Raw genomic sequence first — 19,301 nt, 5'->3', positions numbered from 1 at the left:
CTAAAATGACATTGCATTTGTACTTCTTATACAGAGGTTTTGTGAAGTCTTAGAAAGCTTCGAGACCTAATAGTTAAAATTTCACACATGGAGATTCAACAAATCATGTTACCTCACCTACAGACACCTGGACATAGGCATAGAACAGAGACATGCTTCACCTTCACCCTCTGCCAATTGATATTATTTTGGAAAGAATGCAAATGATAAGTTTTATATTAAAAAAAAAAGTTTATGTACGTTTAGACATGAAGTTGTGAATCAGGAAGCAGTGCATGCCAGAATGAAAGTGGTCCGAAACATTTTTACCCGTGCTATGGGCTCCAATACAAAGGGTTTTGATGGAAGAATCTTCCTGCTCTTACAGAGCTCCAAGAGCAAAAAAAAATAACGCTTTATCCACCAAACAACATCTATAGCAAACATCCAAGGAAAAATCCCAAGGAAGACGACAATCCCAGTGTAGATGTCCACAGTGATGTTAACTGTGACTATGTTCCCATTCACTTCATCAGCGCTTACAACTTCTCCCCTTCACTGGATGGACAGTTCTTCTGTTAATTCCCCAGGGAAAAACTGGCAGTAATTGACAGATGTTTCTTTCTCCACATCACTAAGCATGCTTGATTTTATTTTGTTTCAAAGTCTCATTTATCCACATACAAGCAGCCCTGGTATAATGAAATGTCTGAGCCTTTTCAGCTATCACAGTCTACTTTTATTCTCTTTGTTTCTATCGCGAGCTATGTTTTAGTTTTGTTTAATTTCATCATACAGATGCTTTATTTTTTGCCATGCTACACTTCCTTGTTATCTTGGCTGTTACTTCAGTTATGTTATCACACTGTCACTAACATATGCAGTACCTACCTTGTCTCTAAAGCAAGACTTCAAGCACTAAAAAAAGCCACATAATTTTTCATTACAAATATATTTCAATATTATTTTTGGTGAATGATCCCTAGCTACCAATTTGTTTTATTTTTTTATCACAATACCTGAGTCCTTCAAATAACAAGCTTGTCATAACTGCACGTTTTGACCTCTGTAAGCCTCTACAACGTAACAGGATTTTGAGAACAAAAACTAACATAAACCAAACCACGTTTCCTGTATCTGTCTGTATATTCCAGTTTTGAATTAAAATCCAACCTAGTCTGCTCTCAGCCCCACCCAGAAAGCTACAGAACTCAGAAGAAAATCCCCATCCAAGATATGTATCTAATTTGTATGGAAAGAAAAAAATAATCAAATCAAACACAATGCTTTAGAAAAATAAAAACAAGGTTTCTTTTTTTTTTTTTTAGAAAAACAAAGTTCACAAATCTTACTGACAATCCACTAACAAATGAGGGAAAGAGAAAAAAAAAAAACAACCAAAGCTCACATGCCAGTGAAGCGTGCGTAGCACTTAGCTTCAAAATACAAAGAGCGTATTTCACATCTCTCAAACAGCAAACAGGACATGAGCAACTTTTTGGTCCCCCTTGCATTTAACATCAGTAACCCCTTCCACCCCAACCACTATATTGTAACTCTACTTGCTTAGTCTAGCTGAATTTGTCAACTGCCTACATGGGTGCACCTCCTCTAAAGACATTTTCTAGAGCTGCATCCCCCTGCTGCTGTCTCAGTTTTGTGTTTCTCTAAAACTTGTTAAATCTCTAGTCTTTTTAAACTACATTCATTGCCTTTTTAATTTATTATTTTTTTTTTGCTGCTGACCTTTCATTTTCCAAGCCAATGTGTAATATTTCCCCTTACATTCAAAGCAAGCTTCTTGTGGCTTCCCCAGTTAGAGGAACACTGCTTTTCACTTCTCTTCACCAGTCCGGTTTCTTCTCGTAAGGGGGTGTCGAGAGGCAGGAGACCTTTTCTCCATTAACACCAGTGACAGGACCCGCGGGAACGGGGTTAAGCTGAGGCAGGGGAAATTTAGGCTTGACATCAGGAGGGGGTTCTTCACAGAGAGGGTGGATGCACACTGGAACAGGCTCCCCAGGGAAGTGGTCACTGCACCGAGCCTGTCTGAATTTAAGAAGAGATTGGACTGTGCACTTAGTCACATGGTCTGAACTTTTGGGTAGACCTGTGCGGTGTCAAGAGTTGGACGTGATGATCCTTAAGGGTCCCTTCCAACTCAGGATATTCTATCATTCTATGATTCTATGATTCTGGGATGTGGAGCTAACACTCTTGTAACTGTATTCAATGCACATCATTTCACATTACCTAGCTCCTCTGGTAGCAGCCTTGACTTTATCCACTTTCAGAAGCTACAACTGCCCATGAAATCAATGGCAGTCACCCCTCTGGCTTCACAAAAAGAATGAGGAAGAACTCACCACTGCTGCATTCAGAAGCTACAGCTCTGTATTGCTTCCATAGGTGTCAGCATCAGAATGAGATAGGAGACTTGTTCCTCAAGCAGCTCAGTGCAGGAAGTATCATATCACAATGGGTAACAGATGCACTGGTATCTAGATATTTATCAGCCAGTTATCTCAGCTGCACTACGCCAGTCATCCTATCATTTTTAAAAGCCACCAAATCCTCCACATGCAACAACCACAGAGAAAGACATTTGGAAGGAAGCACCTGTCCAATCATCTAACGCATACTACTGTAAGTCCTATTAAATAAAACAAAAAAAATAAATAATAATAAAAAAACAACAACAACACACACACAAAAAATGCTTTAATAAGCTGAATTTATTTCCCCTTCATGTTACTAGGCTGAGAACCTCTTCTGTTCATCCTGGTGGCAAGTGGCACTAGCACCTCACTGTCAACATATAAAAACATTTTCTAGTTTACATGTGTTCACAGCCACTTAGTACTCTGTACTTTCGTTTATAGCTTGTACAAGGACACCTGTACAGGAATGGTGAACCTATCTGTATCTGTCTCAGCCCTTTTTCCAACACTGCCAACCAGGATGAAGTGTGATATTCAACATACAACTCAGACTGCAACACTCACTGCCAAATTACAGTAATAATGAAATTGCACTCACTTTTCCCTTTGCCAATTCACACCGGTGGTCCACAATTGTTTGGTGATTAACTAGAATACCAAGATTTTTCTCCTGTCATTTACAGTTTATGAACTCCCAATTTGTAGCAAAAGCACTTTTATTTTGTGTTATTATGTTTTACCCCAGTTTACTCCATAGCTCATACTCTTTCTGCATGATATAAATCTCCACAGAGTTGATACTCCCACTCTAGCATAGCAATTAAGTTTCCCAAGAACAATGTTACTCTTTGTGTTAAGGCCAGGAAGGAGTAACAGCCAGCGAGTCCCAACACAGACCACAGAAAGTGTGAGTAGAAATAGTAGGTACACCACCACCACCTTTCTTAAACATATGACAATTCTTGTATTAAACCTGAATCATTTATCTTGCTTTACAAAAACATTTTACTGAAATTCAGAGAAACGTATGGACTACCTTCAATAATGTAACAACCTTCTATACTAGCAACACTATGCAAAGCCTCTGCATCGATCCTGGTCACTTTCAGGACACTTGTCTGGGACACAAGAGACCAGAAGCATATCAGCATCTGTCCTCCATTGCTTGCTACTACTTTCTGTTGAGGCACTCCAAGTTACAAGACTGATTTGGTTAAATTGGTATTTACCCCCCGTTTTAGCACAAAATCAAGCAAGGTGAGCTAAAACAACTCCTGAAACTGATGTTAATGTAATGGCTGATTCCTCCAGCACCTAAAACTCTTTTTTTTAGAGAGGCTGTGCAACCTCCCTCCTTGGAGATCTTCAAAAGCTAGCTAGACATGGTCCTGGACAACTTGCTCTAGGTGTCCCTGTCTCCTCCAGAGGCCCCTTCCAACCTCAGCCATTCTGTGAATCAGTATGGGCTGGCTCGTGTCCGTGACACCCCAGGACAGCGTGTTTCAAGACAGACTACCCACACCTGCAGCAGTTGCGTGTTCTGCGCAGGTCCCTCGGCTGTGCCTACATTAACAAGCGGTGTATGGCAACAGGAGCAGATCCGCAAAGCAAAGCAGGTGGTGCCGAGGATCCCACATTCACACCGTATGTTCCAAAGGGACTGGGGGAAGTAGTGCCGCAGACCAAACACCATGTGTTGGAGAGCACTGTGTACGTTTAACTGGAAGGTGCGTTCCAGAAAGGGTGCATCCAAAAGGAATGTAGCACGCTCCAAGGCTACTTTCAAAGTGAACTAAATCATAGTACAAGGACGTAAGGGATGATCAGAAGATCAAAGTTAGTTCAGGATCTGAACTGAAATGCTTGTATAGGCACATCCCAGTGGGTCCACACAACAGACCTTAATGTTTTATGCTAACTCACTGACCTATACAGAAACAGAAAACTGCATTGTAGCCTCCCACTATGATGCCTTTAGAGTATGAACATGAACGTATGCTGGCTGTCCTGGGATGTGCAAGAGAATATGCAAGTGCAATACCTACTGAAATACCTACAGAAGGGCTGCCCAGGCAGTGATAGGCAAAATGATGCAGTTCAGGTCTCTTCTCAGCAACCAGCCAAGAAAGTTCAGGTTTCCGACAGGAGTTGGGTCATCTGGTTCCCTTCCAATGGGAGCCTGGAAGTAAACTAGTATATGTGCAATGACAATGGTCATGGTACCAAAATGCTAGATTAAAATAAGGTGTAAGATAAATTCTCAATACATACACAACCAGGACACTCAGAGCTGTGAAAGACTTTAATCCTCTCACCAAGACGATTACATGTAAACAAGTGAGAATGAAGGAGGGGACTGGGAAAGTGAAGCCATGTGTTGTAGGCTTGGTTTTGTTTTGTCTGTTTGTGTTAATGTGACAGGCTTTTCAAAACATTAGCCAGAAACTTACATGTCATCTTCCAGCCTGATGTTCAGTTACATGCCAAAGTACACCAAGCTCAGGGTCTCATCCTTTGGCAAAACAGGTTTTAGGGTAGTTAGATGCCACGATAATTATGAGGAAAAAAAGAAAGTGCACAAAAAGGTGGCAGATGAGCTTTGACACAGACAAAAGAAAGAAAAAGCACCAAAGAAAAATAATCTAATTTATGGATACACAATGCTGAAACTGCAGCTAGAAGTTACAACTCAGATAAGAGGTCCCTTAAGATATCATTCACCATTCTATAAAATCATTGATTCAAAATGCAGCTGCAGAAAAAAAGAAAAAAAAAAAAGTCAATAAAAGATTGACCGTCATCAGGAAGCTAAAGAATAAAACAAAGTGTCACTGTGAAACACTAAATAAAACCTTGCTGTACCCACATCTTATCTACTGTTTGCACTAGCCTTCACACCTCAAAAACAATGTAGAGGAATTAGAGAAGGACAACTAAAATGATGAAGAGAATGAAACAAGCAAAGATCAATGCACCTGAGAATGCTTGCCTACAAGGAAAAGGCCACAAGTGGATTTGGTTGAGCTTCACGGTCAGAGAGGACAAAATGTGTAGAAATCGCTACTCACACAAATCCTGCAAGGCTAGAACTAGGAGCACACTCTTCAAGTTTTAGGCAGATAGAAGTAATAATGCATTTGGCTATGTAGCAAACAGTGAATTTCCAGATCTTGCTTTCACAAGAGATTCATGAGGCAGACAGGGTAATCTGCTTCAGAAAAATATTCAATAAATTCACAAACCATAGGTCTATAAATGGATATTTAGCAGGACTATGCAGAGTTGCACTCTTAGCATCTCGAATGTAATTCTGGATATTGGGGAAAGACAAAGGCATCAATCAGACTACAGGTGGCAAGGTGGGTCTGCTTTCCCTGAATTGCCTCTCCTACTGCCAGTAGGCTAGACGAGCTATAGGTGTGATCCACTGGGGCAGGTTACGGCAGTGGTTCGCATACTTTAAGGTGATGAATGAACCCCAAAAAGACAGAAATACTTCACAAACTTAAAAAAAATCCACTCTCTCCAATTTCAGTAGAAGTCTTGAATAGAAAGAAAAGCAAGTTTTCCTTTGCTTTTCATAAAGCAATCTTACTCGTTTTGTTCCACAATCACAACGAAATCTCCACTCCAATCTGTAGAAAAAGTCTACCCCGAAGCAACAAAAAAAGACCCGTTTTCAGTATTCACACAAGGTTTTCCAACTCCCACTGGCCTACTTGAGCTCCCTTAAATTCTCAGATTTGAGGAAAATTAAGTAATTAGAGTTGTAAATTTCATTCAAAAGAGAACAAGACATTAGCTTATGACATTACAGTATTTCCTGTCCTGTATCATATTTTTCTTTTACTATGGCTGCATAAGTGAAGGCTTTCATTCAATTAATGGTAATGACATTCACATCTTTTCTGCCACTTGACAACTTGTGTGGGAATAGAAATGTTGTTTTTGTAGAGTTACATTGTTTAGAGGAAAGGAAGGTGGTATTGAGATATGCTTACAGTGATAAGAAAACTTAGTAGGCGACCACGTAAAATGCAGACAACCAGACTTCTTAAGACAATTAGGTGAAAATCAGGGTGTCAAGTCAAGTCAGGTAAGTGAAGAAACATTGCCACTTCAAGCAGTAAAGATGTCAAAAGAAATCTGAAATTTCAAAAGAAAGTTGAAATTTAACAGGCCGGCAACTGAAGGCCATGCATTGTCTGTGAAGCATCAGATAGATTGTGAACCTGGATTACCCACTCAGTGGGGAAACGGGAGGGTCCTGTCATCAAAAAGTATATGAACTGTGTTTTGGAAGTAGTAGGGGTGCTCTCCTGCTTGTGGGGCGCCCACCATTGCAATCACGAATAAATTACTACTTCACTGAGATCCTCGCCTGAGCCTCAGTTATTGGCTGCGGAGTGTTTCTCACACTTGTAAACAAGTTGTAAGAATAGTTCAACATCTTCTTATGTCTATTCTTTTTTTTAATTTTGGAAGACAGAACATAATTTGACATCTTCTTGCACATTTATTCAGCAGTTCCTTCAAGTCCTTTAAAACAATTTTGCAGGCAGCTTCCTTAAAATCTTTTTAAATTGCTCATGAAAATACCTGTCCAGAATCTTTCATTGTATATTTTTACAGATCCTCTATTTTTACAAGTCCTCTGTGTTCAGTACAAATTTCAATACAGTTGTGACTGAATCTACCTTTACTCCTACATACCATGTCTCTCTTTCAAACAGCACTGAGGTTTAGACGTTGTAGATTTTTTTTCACTTTTCTACAACAGGATTTAAGATTGTGGTGGACTCAAATAGCATGGTGGATACCCTCTGCCAAAATACTGAGATGACTTGGCCAGTGTTCTCCCTCCCTTCCCCCTTCCTCATTTTGTTTGTTGCTTAAATAAGTAGCAGAGACATCTTTTTCATGATGTTCTCTGCTTTCTCTGAAGCTAACAGTAGCTGCCCAGAAACAATAGATTCTTGCATCACACAGAAGTCTTCTAGTAGCACCTTATACAGATGATTTCAACTGGTACCATCTGCCTTTTCTGACATACCTGTCAATATTGTTTTCTCCCCTTATTTTACAGTACTACATTCAGAAATAATATTTATCATAACTTATTACAGAGTTGTCAAATGTTGTTCCTGGTTAAAAGGCATTTTTCATTTTATGCATGTTTAAAGCCTGTATTTTAGCCTTATCTTAACAAGGTTCCAGAAGTTCAAGATCAAACCATTAAGTAAACTTGGAATAACATTTTAATTCTTCTCTGTGGTTTGATAAAAGCTCGATGTAACTTAAAAATTTTCAGATGGTGACTTATATTCACCCCACTGATCACCACCTGAGTTCCTATTCTATTAAACTGTCAAGATAAACTGGAAAGTTCAATTCATAAATACTAAAGCAAAACTACAAACAAAACATGTAAATATAGCCCAGAATTTAATCAGTAAATTGGAGAACTGCAAAATCTAAGCGCGCTTGTGCTTTTCAAAGTGAATTCACTTCTACTGCCTTCTTTCTAGAGTCATAAATAGAGTACAGATATACTGTGGACTTTGTTTCTAAGGAGAAACCTTTACACAGATCTCTCTCTCTACTTCCCTCCACTTATATACATATGTGGTGGGCAATTTGAAGACAATTCTTCACTTACTAGCCCAACAGGAAAAAAATATGCTTAAAATACTCATACATGGGATTATGTAGAGCTTTCAGTGTCAAATGAGAGCCATGGTAAACTCAAACTTGCACCTGACTACAAAGCTTCAATTGAATTAATGATAACTTGAATGCGAAATAACATTCTTCTATGGGGGAAAGCATGACCACCCACTGCTAATAATGCCACCAAAGCCAAAGATTTATTGTTATAAGCAAGTTACCTTACTCATTTTATTTCTACCTGATATTGCACAATTGCATTTTACAAAGTCCTGGAATTATCAGTGTTGCAGATAATGCAGCAGTGGCAAGGAACAAGCAGGTTTTTCCCTCTACGAGTACGGGAAACCTTAATGCTGCTTATGCCACATGCAGCCAGAACTGCCACTATGTAAAAACAATAAGCTACACTGAAAGCAGTGCTATTTGAATAAAGAACAAAAAGTTCCATTGTCACATTCAAGCCTTTAGGTAGCAAAATCCCTCATTCTTCTCTTTCAAGAGTCAAATGTAAGATCAGACTCCGTTGCTGAATGAGAGCCTGCTCAAATAAAGAAAACCGGGGAAAAAAAAGAAAAAACACCTTACAAAGTAGCTTAATTACTAAATCTAGCTGATAACTCACCTGTTGTAAAAGGTCATTTGAAGTTCTCGTTAAAAGCATAGTTATACGGTTATTTCCAAGAACCTCTACTGGCTCATTTACACTAAGCAATTCTAAAATTATCTTGGGTTCCTAGCAACATAAGAGAAGAACTGAATTTAGACTGTAATAGTAGAGTTACCAACAGTCTTCTAGGTATTCTCCTTTCGTGTAAATGATTCAGGTCACCACAGACATTCAAAAACAAAAACTAAGCATAAGTCTGAAAAAATAATTCCTTTTCCCAGGGAAGGTAATTCTCATGCAATTTTTCACAAAGCATTACCACTTTTTGTCTAACAGATGTAAAATCTAGTTTTAAATATTCAGCAATAACTAAATTCAAAGACATCAAAATTAACTCTACAGAACACTCTTCACCAGAGAAATGGCAATACGATTGTCCTAATACCCTCCCTATCTATGGCTGCTTTTTCCCTCCGCAAGAGATTAACAAGGCACAGAGAACAGTGGCAAAATACAGGAACATCTAGCCCCACATTCTGCCTCCAACAGTGGTTCTACTTCAAAAAATTATTCACCAAGATAAATGTTCTTCACCAACTTCTACCAAAGCAACAATTTATGGATTTTCTAAGCCAACAATTGTCCTGTTTATCATGATACTTCTGGGGATAGGAACAAAATGCATTTCCAGGATATCAGACACAGTCATTACTGTTTCATAGCTAAATAGATACTACAATATTCAAAGCGTCCATTACAGGGGTCAAAGTTGTAGGAAAATCATGTCAACCATCTGTCTATCTCTATATTGGGAACATTATAGAGAGCTATTGGCTTTTTAATTCTTTGAATGAAAATAAAAAATAGTACTGAAACAAGAGTATAACAAACATGAATATTTTAAGGAACATAAGAAGGACAGAAAATGAAATGGAATGCATTTGAACACAGAGGAAGAACAGTTTTGTGGATGTAACTCATAGCAGTTTATGACAACCTACATCTGGATTACCATAGTTTTAGTTTCCCAGCCTCCCTCCCTGCAACACTTTCAACTGAAAATTAACACTGATGCAGTGGGCAGACAAAAGCGGCCCAGATTTAACCATCTTAAACAGACATGGAATCACACCAGTAGTCAAAATTACTAAAACTAACTTAATTGTGCTAAGTGTCTAAAAGTCTTAAGTATAAAAATCTTTACCAAAAATAACAGAAAAAAAAATAGTCCAAACAATACTGCTAGAAAAATACATTTTAGTCTCTATGTTCAGTTCAGAACTGAAAACAATTTAAATAAAATCCCAAATATGAAGTCACTATAAAAACTAAAGGTTTAGAATATACAATAGCAGGCATTTTTTTTTCTTACTATAATTATTCCCTCCAAAATACTAATAAGAAATGCAAGAAAGCATATACTTCAGAAGAGACAAGTGGTAAAACTGGAAAACAAAGATAAGCTTTCACGCCAGCAAAAAGAATTGGTCATATACCTGAAAGCTTTTTCATGCTTTTGAAATAAAAAAGAGATAATAACAAAAGCGTATTACAGCTCCATCAAAACTTTTCACCCTAGATCTGAAAATACATACTGAAAGCATTTATGCATCCAGACTACTCAAACTATGCTACAGAGACATTACAAGAAATTGACTATTAAAAGTAAATGTCTTCTTAAAAACTATTTATTTTTAAATTGCAAACCCATCCTGACTGCCCATTCATTTTGTTTACTGCACATTCCCATTACTGTACAAATTTCAGATGGCTTGGGTGTCCTTGCTGTGGACTTCCATACCTCAGTCTTACATTACACTGGAAATTAAACTTAACTCTGAAGAGCTAACTTACCATACGCAACTGCATTCTTTTTTCCTCTGTTGTGTACATTCATAGCAAACACTGCATTTTAGCATTCGCAATGGGTTGATCACATATTCTCTTCCTGATCTCAAGATGGTGAGGATGACAAGACAAACCAATAAATAATAAGATGGGAGAAAAGTCAAAAAAGAAAGATCACACTCTATGATGTAAGCAGTAAGTGATTTAATAGGTAGAACTTAAATGAGAATACAGAAACGAAGAGAATTCGCTCCGTTCTGTTACTTATTTCCCAAGCACAAAAAAATCACAATTCCACAGGTTGATCCGTTCAAAATACCATGGATTTTGTGCTCTAGGAAATGAGCTCATCTGATAAATACTCCATACTGTTCTCTCAACTTTTACAGCCTTTGAGTAAGTACATATATGCAAAGAACTCAAAAGGCTAATTCATCCTCTGGAGCAAATAGAGATACCTTTTTAGTGGCACTGCTTTTCACTCAGACATGACCTCTTTCCATCAATTCATCATCTTTTCCCACCTCGACAAGGGGTGAAGCCATGCTTGATGCCATGCTGTCAAGAAGCAGCATGATAAAGTCTTCAGTTCGTAAATCCGCAAGAAGAAAACAGGAGTAAAACTGGATGCCGGCAACAAACCACTTAAAAGGAGTGGGTAGAAAGAGCAATAAGTTTACCTACCAAAAAGAAATGAAGGGTGTATTTCCCCACAACATGATGAGATGGAGGAAAAAGAAAAAAAGAAAAATGAAAAAAAACACCAACCACATAACACAAGCTATATGATCCAATGGCTATACACAGCTCTAAAAGACACTATTACCAGTATGTGATTCTGTACTGAACATGGAACAAAAAGATGAGAAGACTCTCTGAAGATCAGCATTTCAACTCTTGTCATTCAAGAGCTATTTATGCAAAATATAGAAGGCCTACATAAATATCTGAAAATCTGCAAGTTACAGTGAAAATCCACTTACTGAGTATCGAGAACAGAATGCTTAAAAAGTGATTTTAAAACGGACACAGCAAACTTAACACGTCTTCCTGGTCAACATTTCTGCAGGAACAATCCCCAGAAATTGGGTGCAACGAGATGAGCACCTGCACTGGATAAGTAAGTCTAAATGCTGGACACATTAGCTCCACCAACAATGCCAGACTTGAAGTCCCGTTTGTGATCTGGCCACTAGGGAAGGACAAAGACACATTGTGTCAAGTGTGGCTTACATAGGGATTAGGTAATTGAGTCAAATGATTTAAATGGGGTAACAAAAAAGTCTTAGTCACAGGGAAAGAACAGATATATGTCACCAAAGGAAAGAGTAAAAGCACATTACCATTTAAATCTACCCTCAAGAGCTTGTTAAATAGGGTGACTACCCAAACCTGAACTGAATTTTTATAGCATCATTATACCTTCTATCTTGCTATAAAATCATTACTGCTATTGGGAGCTGCACATAAATGTCAAGATCGTCATAGGGGATCACCCAAAACACAGAGGATGGTGTAGATACTCAACACTAACAAACATCAGTTTCATGCAAGTTGGGCTTTGAAGAAGCAAAATAAAACAAAAATCATAGCCCTTACCATTACAAAAATTTAGTTTCCTTTGTATTTGATGGTTACCATGATGTTTTGGCATGCATAAGGAGAGAGGAGCTCTAGCAGGCTTTTGAACTAGATGGATTATCTTTGACCATGACCAGTTTCAGCTGCTTCAGAGACAAGTGGAAAAAAAAGATTCCTAAGTAGGCAATTACAAAATAACACAGCCACAGGCAAGATTTCCTCCTGCCTCCCATCAGTTACAGGTTATTTAAACTACAGGCTCGGATAGGACAGAAACTACCTTTTACGATGGGTGGTGTATTTTGTTTAAGCTTTGTTACAGAGCTGGATATTCCTATCACCCATACCAACACCCTCCCTAAAATTCTGCTGGGCTTCCAGCATCCACGTCCTGTGGTAATAAGCTCCACGTGAAAACAGCTCCAAGTTTATTCTCCTTTTTTAAGTTTTCTATTTCAAACACTAGCAGTTCTACTGTTATTCTATCATGAAAATAAATAAATAAATAAAAATGAACAAAAGCTCGTGATCTTTCTTTTTCATGTGATTAACCATCAAATCTGTAAAAAAGAAAAAAAGTCACCCTTTTTCTTTTCCTGGAGTTTTTGTCAAATCTTCACTTTCCCCAATTACCAGAAGGTCCTTTCTCCTCATCTGCTGCTTTACTTCTGACAGTAACACCACCACTGTATTCCACTCCTCTCCAAATGAGCAAATATGTAATTAATTTCTCTGTTCTTCTAGGTAGTATTTCAGATTTGCCAAGATGGAGAGGATAGGAACAGCCTGAGGCGGAAATGGGCAGAACACAACTGCACTGGAAAAGTAAAGGGGAAATACCAATTAGCCTACCGGAGGTCTGCAGGGCATAAGACAGATTTATCCTATTTCAGCAAAAGACTGAATTTATGGGGAAAAAAAAAAAAAAGACATTTTTTCTCCAAGTAATTATACAGGTCTTTGTCATCATTAATTGGATAACACACAAGATGTGGGGATAAGTTCACTTGCAAAACAGTGGGCTATTGTTATTTGGGTAAGGGGAATTCATCACCAGACAAATACGCATGTCTAGACCTGGGAACGGTGCATCTTCTGGACAGGAGGAACCACCCTCACAGCTGATCTCGCAGCTACGTTCTGGCTCACTCTTCTGTGTGATAAGGCACATTTTTCATGACTAGAAACACAGTCCATTGTTAGAAATTCACAATCTAAAACAAACAAGTTCTTCCCTGTTTCCAAGACAAATTACCAGGGCTTAGTTCAAGTAACATAAATAGACTGTACTTAGATAAATAGTAAATTTCAGTATCAGAAATGATTATTAAAATCCAAACGAGGTGACCACTTGATACGCTCTTACATGAACATAATGAGTTATCCCAAGTAATTATAACTGGAAATATTATCTGTTACTCTAGACAACATTTATACCAATGTTTACCCACTGAGAAAAAACAGATACACAGCAAGCAGCTCTGCATCGTCAATGCATCGTCAATCCTCGAAAATGTTGGGTTTTATCCAAATGCTGGTTTTCATATGTTGTTGGCCATGAGCTCTAATAATGCTTTTCATTTGTAGAACATCTATATTCTATTCAGTCCTATAAGAAATCTCTCGCTTAAACACTTAAGCCTAATCAGAACTTTTCAAAATGACAGAATATGTAACATTTCTTTCCAGAACGTTCTGGTCTCATTCTCACACTTCTTGTGTTTTACATGTCTTTGAAATTTTTTTGTAGCGAAGATGGATGGCTTTTAACAGCAATGTTTTATTGAAAAAAAAAAAAAAAGCTATTCTCTTCATTCTACTTTTTATTTAAAGAAAAATAGAGTTATCTGGAATTAATAAAGCTTTGTATTCAAAAAAGCCTTTAGCATAACTGGTGGACAGATGGGAAAAAAATGCATACTTGTTCAAATGACCCCATTAACAAAACAGGACTTTATTTTATTCAGCAAATGAACACAGAAATTAGGAGATTTTAAAGAATAATTGTACTCACCTCTCAAAGCATAAATTTAGTTTTAAAAAGGGAATTCCTTCAAACAAGACAAGTGCGGAACAACAGACCAATCAACGCACCACGTTCTCTAGAAGTTTCTTAGATGGTTAAAACCATCTAAGCTTTCTACCTCGGGTAGCTGGTACGATAGATGGCCCTGGTTCTACCTGGGATACAGGTTCCAGGTTGGGCACACGCAGGTGGTGCACTCTTCCTGACAGAGAAGGTCACACCTCTACTTTCTCCCAGCCACATATTTCCTACACACAGATCCTTTTGGGGTCACAGACCCTCTGAGAATCATGTAAACTCCCTAATCCTGCAGAAAACTACCATATCCGAAAGTCTGCAAATTCCATGCAATTAATGAATTAAATCGTCAGAATAAAAATAGTGGCCACAATGGATGCGAGATGGAGCTCCTAAGAACAACGCAACTGGCAAAGGCATCTTGTTAGAAGCAGACAGATCAACCTTGATTGCTTGTGCAACCACAGCCCACGTTGGTAGCCTACCTTCTGAAAGGCAAAGCAATCTACATACAATGTAGTGCGGGCTGGCCTTTGGTATTTGTCTCAAAATGCTCCCTTCTGCATATCTGGTGGTCCAGCAGCCCTGATGGGAAACAAGAAAACACCGCAATAACCAGGACCCACCAACCCTGGTGCAACACTGCCGTGTGGATGCTCACGAGGACCACGGCAACGTAATTGCTCAAGCCCCTACCATCTGCATGACTGCTGGGAAGGGAACCCCTGGTATATTGCTGATGTGTAAGATATTTAATGTGCTGCTTCACATATGTGATACAGCAAAATATGTGAATTGTTAACAGCAATGAGAGTAAGTATTGTTATGTTGAAGAGTTACTGCCCTCAGTTCTAACTTCAGAAGTGAGCAGAACCCTGCAGAGCGGGAAAAAAAAAACAAAAAAACACCAAGGCATTGTCATGTCTTATTGTCCAAAGAACATCCAAAACAGACAGTAACGTGTATTAGAAATGGATGCAGGCCTCAGGAAAACAGTTTTTCGAGTCGCTCTGGTGAGGTTTTCTGAAACCTCAGACAGATCTGCAGGAGCTGTGCAAAGAAGCGCCAGCCCTATCGGATCCTTCACGTGACACGCAAGCCATTAGGCACAAATTGAGGGGTACGGCTGAGCGCGGCGCCCAGCGCACACCGAGCATCTGATTTTTATTGCAGGGTAGCGCTGCGCGACGGGCCGTGCGGCAGGCAGGGCAGCCGGGCTGCATAAAGGCTCGCTGCTCATTTCCTGCCTCACGACCACACCACGCTGCCTCCAGCCTTTGACCTCCAGCTCCCTCTCCCCCGAGCAGCGTTTGGTTATTGTACGGCGAGATCATGAAGGGGAGGAGGAGGAGGAGGGGGGGGGGGGGGCGCAGAAGCCCTTCCAGAAGGCGCCCGCAGAACCCCACCCTGGCTCAGCAGGTTGCGGAGCCCTGAGGAAGGCCGGGGCCTTCCCCCCCCATCTCTCCCATCTCCCCTCCCTCCCCTCCCGGCGCTGCCGCAGCCGCCCCGTCCCCACCGGCCCCGCGCCCCCGCCCCTCCGCCCGCGCTCCCCCTGGCAACCGCAGCGCGGCCCGGCCCGGCCCCTCCCCGGCCCCGCGCACACAATGGGCCCCGCGCCGCGCCTCAGGCGGCGGCACCCGCACGGTCCCCGCGGCTCGGCGCGGCTCGGCTCGGCGCGGCTCGGCCCCTTCCCCTCCCCTTCTTCCCCTGCCCGCCGCTGACCATCGCTGCGCTTGATCTCCACGTAGATCCCTATCTGGATCTTGCCGAAGTTGGCCGCTGCCATCGCCTCATGGGGCAGCCGCGGGGAGAGACGACGACGAGGAGGAGGAAGGTGGTGGTGGACGAGGTGGTGGTGGGGGGCGGGCGGGCACAGGGCAGGGCGCGCACAGGCGGCGGCGGCACCGACCGCGGCGGCGGCGGCTGTGGGAGGGGATGGAGGGAGCGGGAGGGACGGGGGGGAAGGAGGAGGAGGGACGGGGAGAGGGAGGGAGAGGGGGAGGGAGGGAGAGAGGCAGGAGAAGGAAGAGAGAAAAGGCGCCGGCCGGATACAACGGGCGCTGCGCCTGCGCGGCCTCGCGTCACGGTCTGCTCCTCCTCCTCCTCCTCGCCTCAGGGGAAGGGGGCGCCGGCTCCTCGGTGTCCCCTCCGAGGGCGGTGCCGAGCCCCGTGCGGCGCTGAAGCCGCCCTTCCCTTCAGGGCTCTCCTCCTGTCACCTTGGGCAGCCCCGCTGAGCTCGCAGCCTCGTCGCCGCGGCACGGCAGAGCCCGGCGATTAGAAATAATCCCCCCCCAATCCGCCCTGCAGCCGGTAATGCCTCAGCGAGGCTCAGCAAGGGCTGCAGCCCCCACAGCCCATCGCCCCCTCTCCTCCGTCTGAGCCGTGCTGAGACCGGAGGGAGCCGGAGTCAGCAGCTCGTGGCTCCTGCAGGCTTTCTGCACACTTGTACATAAATAACACACGTACACAGAAGAGGAACTGGCAAAAAAAAAAAAAAAGTTAAACAGCAACAACTGTCTTGCACAACTTGGTTGCTATTTATGTTGGCCCTGAATGATGCAAACCACCCTCTCGGTGAACTGCTAGGGAAAAAAAAATAAATGATGAGTGAAAGTTTGACACTGTGGTTTTTGTTGTTGTTTGGTTGGTTTTAGTCTTAAAAACCGTGTCGTACTCTCTTATCCTTGCCTTGCCCAGCTTCATTGTTCACATGAGAAATTTAGGTCCAAATCTGAATCGTGTTCTTCATGGGAAGGCATTCCTTATTGCACTCGTGCTGGAAGTATGATACTAAAGGCAGCAAGAAAGGTCCAACAAAACTACATTGCTTTTCTAGTTTGGTCACTATCCATTTAATTGAGGCTATTGACAAACACAAAGAAATATCACTTTGAAAAAGATCTGATGCAAGTAATATGATGCCTTTAAGAAGGCCTGTTCTGATTATAATAGAGTTAATGATACGCATGCTCTTTTTAACCCATAGGTATTTTTGAAATAAAACCAAAATGCAACAAATGTTTTAGTTATGTAAAAATTAGGCAGAAGTTAATGTTTAATTAATTTTTTTTTTCTGCTCATTGTAAGCCATGGCACTTCAGTGATGTGCACTGACATTTTGTAATGTTCTTTTTGCACAATTTCTACTACACAGACTTAAATTCCAACTTTGTCTTGCATAAATACCCTTGTCAGATTTGGATAGCCACTTGCTTTGTCTCTGTGTGGCTGTTAAATTTATGATCAACATAATTGAACCTTTTCTGATATTTTTCTGTAAAGTAAAGACAAAAATATTCAGATTCTTATATTAGGAGTAATTGGAAAGCACCTCATTTGAAATGTTTGAATAAGAAATAAAAAGTAATTTTTCATACTATTTGCTCTGTCTTTCATAAAGATTAAACTGAAAGCTTTGATATGTAACTATAGTTTTCTGGACAATTATTTAAGTCCTGTCTCTGCATAAATGGAAGGTTAATTTTGCATACAGGCCATCTCACTAAGAAAAAGAAATTCAGTCTTAGAAACATATACACAATCATAAGTATTTATAAAATTGTAGTCTTACATAAAAAAACTTAAGTACATATCAAATCTAGAGCTGATCCTGAAATCTGTGATGTGCTTTGGCCTTAGTCCAGAAAATTGTTTTAGAATATTTCAAACTTTAAATAAAAATTTAAAGCTGACACTTTAAAGGCCCTAAATTATTATTTTGTTGTACACTCTGTGACAACTGAGATATTTGCTATTGCCATAAAGCACACATAGAGGCTTTCATAGAGCAAGTCAGCAGTGATGAGAAAATGCTTGTGTTCATCTGGAGGATGAACAGCAGTAGTCATAAATACGTCTGAGTATTTTTAAATAAGGGCAAAGCATTAAAGTTTTCTAATGCAAATAAAGATCTCTAATTGTTTTGATTTGTTTTATATCAAGTTTACATCCAAAACTGTGCTCCTGAATACCATTTTTCTTACCTAATATTCTAAATAAATATCTCTTTTTACATATTCAATTAAAAACACATACTCAATCCAGTATTAAATAGAAGATGCCTCAGTACCTGGTGTTCTTGGACAACACACACAAATAACACAATTACTGAAGCTTTGGCCTTCAGTTCAAAACTTCGGCTGCTTTTGGATTAGAAAGACACCAAAAGTAGTGGAAAATGATCATTTACCAGGTATGTTTCATCTGGTAGCAGGAATGCTTGAGTTTTCAGCAGACACTAGCATCTGCCTGTATTTCACGATTACAACTGCAGTAATTAAAATTCTTTATTGCGTTTTGATGTCCAAATCAAGTTATGAATACCAGTCTCCCTCTTTGACGCCTTAAAAGTGATTGATTAGTAAATATTTGAACTATTTCACACTATTAGTGAATTATTACGATTAATGATATCACAAGTTTGTAATCATATATACATGAAATGTTTTCTTTTTCGTACTCTACTTGGAAATAATGACTTCTAGGTGCATAACTTCAACAGGTATTAAACATGTGTGCAGGGCAGTCAACAGTTAGGTAAAAGAAGCATGTGAAAAAATCAGCTACATATTAATATACGTGGAAACAAAATTAAAAACAAGCCACTATAGCACTGTAACTTATCTGGTCATCATGATAACCTGTTTCCTGTTTCAGTACATAAAGAAAGTACAACACTAATAATAGATTATTTTTTCTACTTGAGAATCAGTAAATGCGCAAGCGGTGCCAGAAGCTGTCTGAAAATCCAGTTGCCGTGTTAGGCTGACACCCTTTTTGTCCAGTTTGGTACCTTTGTGAAAGTAGTAACAGATGAGCTGTCTCACAGTTCTCTTCCTGCTTTTATTTATTTATTTATTTATTGTTCTTCTTTTTCCTTTTATGCATCTTTTCATCTGTATTGCATTGCTATTGAAAACTACCCCCTGCTGGCCACAACACTTTGTGAGTAATAGCACTATACAATGCTATCAGAAAATGATAAAAAGAGGAGAACCGCCTTACTTGTAGAGAGGAAATATTTTAACGTATTTGCCACTGCTTTATGGAATATAAAAATCTGGTTTTCATATAACTACATCTGAATGATAAATTGTTGCAGTAGTCGAACTTTGTACAGCTGCCTTACCTG

The 19,301-nt window shown here is 40.1% G+C and overlaps 1 protein-coding gene across 3 annotated transcripts in view; it reads right to left on the bottom strand.

The window, feature by feature from the left end:
* Window positions 1-16,147, bottom strand: part of KIF2A (kinesin family member 2A) — a 60,063-nt gene extending 43,916 nt beyond the window's left edge. The window contains exon 1 of one of the 3 annotated variants that reach the window (XM_068667689.1): window positions 15,893-16,147. In XM_068667689.1, the coding sequence (XP_068523790.1) occupies window positions 15,893-15,956 (64 nt within the window). In that variant the 5' untranslated portion in view covers window positions 15,957-16,147. The remainder of the gene's footprint in view (window positions 1-15,892) is intronic. The other 2 variants (XM_068667692.1, XM_068667691.1) reach the window with 2 other exon arrangements.
* Window positions 16,148-19,301: the final 3,154 nt, after the last annotated feature.

The sequence above is a fragment of the Anas acuta genome, chromosome Z (genome assembly GCF_963932015.1).
Source record: "Anas acuta chromosome Z, bAnaAcu1.1, whole genome shotgun sequence".
Taxonomy (NCBI): Eukaryota; Metazoa; Chordata; class Aves; order Anseriformes; family Anatidae; genus Anas; species Anas acuta.
This window is presented reverse-complemented; position numbering and strand designations above follow the sequence as displayed.